Source organism: Nicotiana tomentosiformis, chromosome 7 (assembly GCF_000390325.3).
Source record: "Nicotiana tomentosiformis chromosome 7, ASM39032v3, whole genome shotgun sequence".
NCBI lineage: Eukaryota > Viridiplantae > Streptophyta > Magnoliopsida > Solanales > Solanaceae > Nicotiana > Nicotiana tomentosiformis.
The window spans coordinates 57,171,024-57,179,322 of record NC_090818.1 but is presented as its reverse complement, the minus strand read 5'-3'; the positions used below and the strand labels follow the sequence as shown (position 1 = coordinate 57,179,322).

The following is an 8,299-nucleotide window of genomic DNA, read 5'->3' as shown; positions in this document are numbered from 1 at the left end:
ATGGAAAAGATCAAGTGGCCTTGAGGTACTGACCTCCTTTTTGGGCTTGAAGGAGGACCTGACTTGCTTTCCTTTTACACACGTATCACACACCTTGTGATCTTTAAAGCTTGACTTAGACATGCTACAAACCAGGTCCTTCTTGACCAATTTGTTCAGCAAAGTAACTTGCATGACCCAATCTTCTGTGCCATAGTTCAGCATCATCATCAACAACGCTCAAACATGTGAGATCCCCATTTTGCAAGGACTCAAAATCAGCAACATAAATGTTTTTATATCTTTTTGCCATCAGGACCACTTCACCAGTCACAAGATTTGTGACTGTGCAGACTTTTGACACAAATTCCACTTTGTTTCCTTTGTCGCAGATTTGGGAAACACTTAGTAGGCTATATTTTAAGCCGTTCACATAGTACATATTTTTAATTGAGTGAGTGACTTCCCAATTCTTCCTACTCCCAGAATGTATCCCTTTTTGCCATTGTCAAAGGACACACTCCCTCCTTGCAGGGCTTTGAGTGAAAGAAAATCATCGATGCTTCTAGTCATGTGCTTAGAAGAACCACTATCCATGTACTATTTTTGGTTGCTTCCTTTCACTGCTCCCTGCACAAGAGAATCAAGGATTAGACTTATAAACCCAAACAAGTTTGGGTTCCTTGTAGTGAGGAAAAGGGCGAATTAAACTTCTTTTTGTCCAGGTAGGCAATATATATTTTTTAACGGAGGGACCAGGTTCCTTAGCATCAGTTACCTTTTCAATAAAAACCTTATTTTTCTGTTGGGAATGAATTCTAGCCTTACAGTTTTCTTTAAAGTGACCAGTATTGCCACAGTGAGTGCAAAGCCAGTTATCAGGGATAATAACATACTTGCTATATGGATTGTAGGGAGTCTTTTCCTTTTGGAACCCGACTCCCTGTCTGTTTCCACCATTGCTTGTATACATGACAGCAATTGTGTCAGAGGACCAGGTCCACTTTAGAGATTTTTTTAGGTCATTTTTAACTCTGCCTAGATCTTCTTGAAGCTGTCTGTTTCTTTCAAGTCCAGCACACAGACTAGATTTCACAGATTTGAGTTCATTTTCAAGCTTAATGTATGCCTCACTTGCAACTTCCTTTCCCTTTTGGACAGTCCCAGAACGGTTTCCCCTTTTTAATTCCTTTATTGTTTCTTTTAGGTCCATGGCGACTACCAACAAGTCATCTCTCTTATTTTCTATGTCTTCACCTTTTTTATTCAGAACACTCTTTTCTCTCATTAGATCCTCTATGGTTTCTTTTAGGTCAGCCACTACGATTACTAAACCATCTCTCTCATTTTCTACCTTTCATAGCTCAATAGTTAAAGCATTTTTATCATTTATAAGATTGTGATAAGCATCAATTAAAACATTTGCCAAAGATATAAGCTTTTTCTGAGAGTAAGACTTGAGATTTCTTTGAACGTCTAGAAAGTTTACCTCATCATCATTATTATCTTCATCATCGTCACATTTTTCCATTAAGGCAAAGATAGAATCATAGTCAATTGCTTCACTTTCAACTGCCATCATGGAGCTGTCACCTTGTTCATCATCTCCTCCAGATTAACTCGAAGAGTCTCCCCATGCAGCAAGAACTTGTTTCACAACATTGTCAACGGTATTTTTTCTCTTGAATCTTTGTTCAGGAACCGAGTTCCTTTTGGCCGCTTTATCAGTGTTGCGCTTGTACTAATCTTGTTTGAGGAGAGGACAATCCTTGATGAAATGTCCTGGCTTCCCACACTTATGACATAAGTCATACCCTCTTGGCTTGCTGGAGCTGCCCCTTTTTGGAATGCCTCCATTTCTGCGAACCATCTTCTGAAATCTCTTTGTCAGGTAAGCCATATCAGCATCCTCACCACTTGAGTCATTGTTGTCTGTCTTGAGGACCAGGTTCTTCTCCCTTTTGGGCTTTCTTCTCTCATGATTCCTCTTCTTCTTCATTTCATAAGTTTTTAGATTACCAATGAGTTTATCAATGGTCAGCTTTTGTAGATCCTTTGCCTCCGTGATAGCATTTACTTTGCTTTCCCAGGAACCAGGTAATACACTAAGTATTTTCCTGACAAGTTTGTTCCTTGGAATGATTTCTCCCAGAGAATGGAGCTCATTGATGATAGAGGTGAAGCGAGTGTGCATGTCCTGGATGGACTCATCATCCTTCATCTTGAAGAGTTCATACTCAGTGGTTAGCATATCAATTTTTCGACTGTTTGACTTGAGTTGTCCCTTCGTGTGCTGTTGGGAGAGCTTCCTAGATCTCCTTGGTAGTTTGACAGGAAGAAATCATGTTGTATTCGTTTGGCCCAATACCACAGACGAGGATCTTTTTTGCTCGAAAGTTCTTCTCTATAGCCTTGCGATCAGCATCTCTTGGGAACTGTCACTGATGGTTCACCAATGGTCTTCATGGGAACGAAAGGACCATCGCAGATAACATCCCAGAGCTCTGAATCTTCATCATGCATCCATGTCTTCCACCATCCGTAGTATTGGCCATTGAATCTTGGTGGTCTGTAGGTAGATTGACCTTCTTCAAAGTTTGGTGGAGCAGCCATGAGGATCCTTTCTAGGTGTTAGCCCGATAGAAAGTACCTGCTCTGATACTAATTGGTAGAAACTGAGGGTCCACCAAACTGTATAGAGAATCGAGTTCTATATCGGTTCCCACAGAACACACAAAGAGATAAGTAAATGACACGACAGAGTTTTACGTGGAAAACTCCCAGCTCACGGGATGAAAAACCATAACCTACACTTGTAGGATTTCAACTTCACTAACCGAGCAAGTTCAGATTACAACCTATTGTAACCTAGGAATTAAAACCTTAATCCCTAACTCGTAATAACTCTATTACAAGCCTCTTTATAATCACTGTGTTATTAAATTCACAACTTGACTAACTCTATCCAAGACACAAATACAAGGTTTATGATTTTACAATTTGTTTCCTACACGATGCTTCTAGCTAAGCTAAGTAGGAATTACAATTAAATCACACTAACAAAGGTACAACACAACTAGGGATATGTGATGATACAATGCTGGAAACTGGTCCTTCGTTATGTTGTTCTTTGGTCTTGAAGCCTGAAAATCACTTGCAAGTCCGCGACACACTTTGAGAGAGAGCTTGATGAAATCTGGAACGTGCAAGTGTTGATTTTACTTTGCTTCATGTTAATATTACACAAGTGACATCACTTGAGTGATGCAAACATATTTGGTACAAGGGCATTCTCCATAAAGTGACTGCTCCACTGTTTGCACTGTTGCGTGTGTGTGCAGAGGAACAGTTGCAGCCACTTTACACCTATGGGAAGTTGACTGAACTGTCAGCTAGGGACCCTCTGTTGTTTCTTTGACTCTGAATATTGGAACATGTCCCAGACTTGAGACTTGTTGATGTTGAGTACTTTGAAGATGTGGAACATGTTCCCGGTTCTTAATATTTAGGCTTGTTAGATCATCAAAATCACTCTTTTATTTATATTCTGTTCCACCTCTTCCTGAAGAAGAAAGGATACATATCTTCATATTCTAAACACCCAACAAACAATAACCCTGTGGGGAGGGTAGTGTGTACGCAGACCTTACCCCTACCCTGGGGTAGAGAGGCTGTTTCCGATAGACACTCGACTCCCTCCCTCCAAGAACTCCCCACCTTGCTTTTGGGGTGACTCGAACTCACAACCTCTTGGTTGAAAGTGGAGGGTGCACACCACTAGAGCAACCCACTCTTATCAACTAAACACCAACAAATAAACTCTTTATTACCAAAAAAGAAAAAGCACCCCTATAACAATCTAAGAGAATCTTGAAAGTCATAATCTAAACAGTACACCCTAATCTTGAAAGCATGTCCTTGACGATAATGTCTGTAATACGACGATGAGCTTCATCTGTCAAATGAATGCCATCCCAGTGCACGTATTGAGCCGGGTTAGAACAAGCTCTTACACTAGCTGATCCACACACATTACTGAAATTAAAGTTGTATCGTCCTCCGGTTCCACAGCACGCAGTGAGCAATGTGTTTTGATTAAATCCAAAGGAAGAAGCACTTTGAAGAACAGTCAAAAACGCCCCATTGTAATCCCCATAAACGATTCCAACATTTGGAAATTCACGTCGTAGATTATCCAGGCCTCTGTTTAGGTATCTGTGATGGTATGAAGCAAAATCATTATAATTTCTCAAGCATCCCAATTGGTCGTAAGCATTGGCATTAGTATCAGGAAAAGTTGTAAGGTATAGAGGAAGACAACCCAATGGAAAAAATCCTGGTACCAAAATACGAGTTGCCCCGAGTTGAATCACATCTTTAATGCCTCTCATAATGCCCGCAACAACGAAAGGAACGTAAGTCCGTACCTCAGGTAATTGTTTTCTTTGGAAAAAATTATTATAGTAGTCATTGCCACCCCATTCCCCCATTACTACTAGAGAGTTGCTGAGAGTTTGTGCACAATTGGAACCACAGGTGGACTGCAGGTGAGATTTGAACCAACCTAGTTGATTAGCGAGCGGCGTGTTCCAGGCGGGCAACCTGACATTCCGGGCAGCCCAGAAAGAGGAATTCAGCGTTGTGGCACCCGCGACAGCGAAATTGACGCCTTGGCTAAAAACATTATCACTGTCCAAGTAAGCATTAAGGAAGGAGAGTTTAAGAGCAGAGGAAATGTAATCGATAATAATACGGCCATCTGAGAAGCGGCCTGTAGGTCTCTTAAAAAATGTCTCGCCGTAAGGAGCTCTGTTGGCGCGGAATATGATGTTAGCACCAGGTGTGCGGATGACATTACCGGCATCGGCAAGTGAGTCGCCGAATTGGTAAACGGATCTGATATTACATTTCGTTTGGGCAGCTGAAGGAGAAGAGAAAAATGCAAAAGTTATAAGTAAAAGAAAGAAAGATACTTTGGGCAGAGAAATTAGGGAAGCCATTGAAGGAGGATATTAATTTGCTTGGAAACTGCAGGGTGCTAGTGCTATATATGACCCATAAAGGAACAGAGAAAACGACAGAAATCTCCATACCTGTATTGCGTGGTTGTCATTTCCTTGCCTTTTGAATTCTATATTATTATCAACATCTTTTACCATTTCGAAAGAAAGCACATAATAAAGTTTTAACTGCCTTACTATTCTTCTCACTAAAGCTATCCATTAACGACACGATGAATTACCCAACGGCCATCATTGCTGTTCTGTTTAACACTCTTGATCCGCATGGAAATGACAATATATTTATCATAATTGAGTTTTTCTTTTTTGTAGAAGGAAATTATAATTTTTTTTATTGTTTGGCTAGTCATTTTTCTTGTAGGAAAATGTTTGGACTTTTATAAATTGAGGATTATTCCTTCTCAATCATTGGCATCCATAATGTAGATATATGGGGTTTGAGAGTCGTGTTTAGGGGGAGAACTTTACGGGACAAGTATTAGTGTGTCACTTTTGTTTGCCTCTTAGTGAGATTGTTGTCTCGATATTTTTTACTCTCTTTAATGTAGTGGATTGCTCATCTTCCGCCGTGAACGTAAGTCAATTGACCGAACCACGTTAAATATTTGTGTCTCTTTTAGTATATTTCTCGTTTGCTGTCTGATTTATCGTCGTTCAAAGTTTGCATTACTAGCTTCCGCATGACACCCGATTTTTTCTATCCTAACAACAAATTCTTCTCTGCAGCAAAGACTCTGCAGGTGCAATCTTCCTTTTTCATTTTTAACTTCACTTCATTCCCAACAACTACAATGCCATGCATGTAAAAATGTTCGTAACATGTTCAAGTTCACAATTATAACATGTTCCGATGTTCGTGGTAAAAAAATATACAATTTATAATAACCAATTTTAAAACTTGCTATCTTTGTCCAAGATTATTACTCCATATATAAATTGCTCGATACAGTTGCGGGATACCAGTTTCGTTTCCATAAACAATTTGGACGAAAATGTTTACTTTTCTTGTAAAGTACTGTACTTAAGTTCTTTCCCACAGTATTCTTTCTTTTCTTTTCCTAAAGGTATAGGTCAAGTTGTGACTATTATACTAGTAGTATCTTGTACGTAGTTTGTATTAGAAGATACAGAGGTAATGCCAGCTCTAACTTTAACTATTTAATATCCTTTAACCGATAATTTCTGTATTTAAGTAGTTTTAATTAAAAACAATGATTATTGGACCCTCTTCCAATTTAATAGGTCGAATTATTAGGCAGGAAAAGCAACATTATTAAAAATCCCAGGCTGGAGGTGGTCTTTTGTCTTTTGCTTGGAGCAATTTGTTGATTCCGTGACTCTTGATTTAAATGATTGTGCTTGTTTGCCACTTTCGATTTTCAATATATTCAAAGTAAGAGATGTTTGGTAAGCTTATAAGTTTAACTCACTCCTAATTAACTTTTGACTTATTTACGTTGGTAAACATTAATATTCAAAGTGCAGGTCAAAATCAGCTAAAAGCACTTTTGATTTGATTAAGATTTTACTATTTTATCCTTAACTTTTTTAAAATTATCAAAATACTTTTTCTAAAACGGAACCTTAACTTCCTTTTCACTTCGTATCCTTTGTTCCTCATTTTCTTTACAAAGGTACTTTTAAATTTATAATATTTTTGTAAAATATTTAAGAGCACTTTAGTTATTTTAGCAAAAGAACGTCTTACTAGAACTTTTTTATCAAATACATTAATTGTTTATTTTCAGTTTTAGCATTTTCATTCAAACACGTAACTGCTATTTATAAAATCAGCTTCAACACTTAAAAATTCTTTTCTTACACTTAAAACTTATCAGCTATTTACAATTAGCAAAACCAAACGAGCTCTAAGTAGCAGAGTTAATTTCTCAAATAGTCACTCTTTTTTGAGGAAATTACCTAATAAAATTATATAGTTTGTCCAAATAAAATCGAAAGAATAGCCTAGTAAACCTCTATACTTGTTCCGATTTGTCATCCCAATCCCTGCATTTCACAAAATTTCATTCAAACACTTGTACTCGATCAAAATGAATAGTTTAAACCCCTCCATATATGTGTGAGTCTCACTTGCCCCGACATGGATAACACATCATATCCATGTCAAATGCATATATCCACATCATCATCTTCTTCTTTGCAGCTAAATTATCTTTCTCCTCCATGCCCATTTTGCACTTTCAGAACCTCCAGAAAATTCACCAAAAAATTCATTTGCTTCAACTTCTTCTCTCTTTTTCTCACCATAATTACTGCTAGTGAAACTATTAGATTCAATTTTTTTAGTTAAGGAAATGGTTGCAGAAACAATAAAGCACCAGAGAGATCCCAACCATTTTCCTCAAACCACAGTTTTTTCCACCCAAAGAGATCCGAATTTTTCAGCCAATCTGATTGCTATCATCATCGTCATCTCGACCTTCGTCGGAGCAAGTGTTTAAAAGAAAAATAAGGCGTTTGCTCACGAATGACTTAATTGCCGTTCTCCGCAAACTCATCTGCCAGAGCCAATGCCTCTTAGATCTCAAGGATAGTCGTTTAATGACTAAATCCATAAATTCTTTATTTTCGAATTTCTGTATGACTCGTTGAAATTTGCATTTCCTTTAAGTAAACTCCCAACTTAAAGAACAGGAAAAAAAATCCCTAATTGTTATATCCGCTGCAGTTCTCATTTACCTCCTTCATATGAAAGGTGGTGGTGGTTGTCATGACCCGAAATTCTCACCTTCGGACCGTGATGGCGTCTAACATTTCACTTGCTAGGCAAGCCAACGTTAGAATAATATTAACCATTTCTAAATAATTTTTTTTAAATTTATTAATAATAAAGAAATAAATACAGAAATAAGATCTGAAATAATTCATAAAAATAACGGTGTCTAAATACTATCCCAGAATTAGTGTCACAAGTGCACGAACTTCTACAATAATACAAATAAGGGCCTGAATAAAATAAAGTTATCTGGAAATAAACACACAGCTAAAGTAAAATAGACAGGGACTTCAGAACTGCGGACGCCATGCAGTTATACCTCAAGTCTCCCTAGTAGCTGAAATCCGAGCAAGTCTATAGTACGCCGCTGGGACCAACTCCAAAATCTGCACAAGAAGTGCAGAGTGTAGTATCAGTACAACCAACCCCATGTACTGGTAAGTGTTGAGCCTAACATCGATGAAGTAGTGACGAGGCTAAGGCGGGTCACTTACATTAACCTGTACGCAATATTAGTAACAACAACAATAATAGAAATAAATCAGGTAACTCATTTATAATA

General features: G+C 38.0%; 1 protein-coding gene across 1 annotated transcript; it reads right to left on the bottom strand.

Annotated features, from left to right (window-relative positions):
* Nucleotides 1-3,498: 3,498 nt before the first annotated feature.
* Nucleotides 3,499-5,009, bottom strand: LOC104102841 (GDSL esterase/lipase At5g03980-like). Its single transcript, XM_033657867.2, has one exon. It carries the CDS (start codon nt 4,977-4,979, stop codon nt 3,864-3,866), a length of 1,116 nt encoding a protein of 371 aa, XP_033513758.1. The 5' UTR covers nt 4,980-5,009; the 3' UTR covers nt 3,499-3,863.
* Between the last annotated feature and the right edge of the window lie 3,290 nt (nt 5,010-8,299).

Bases quoted from the DNA above. Each gene is read 5' to 3' on its own strand.
- LOC104102841 (XM_033657867.2), bottom strand. From the start codon at position 4,979: ATGGCTTCCCTAATTTCTCTGCCCAAAGTATCTTTCTTTCTTTTACTT.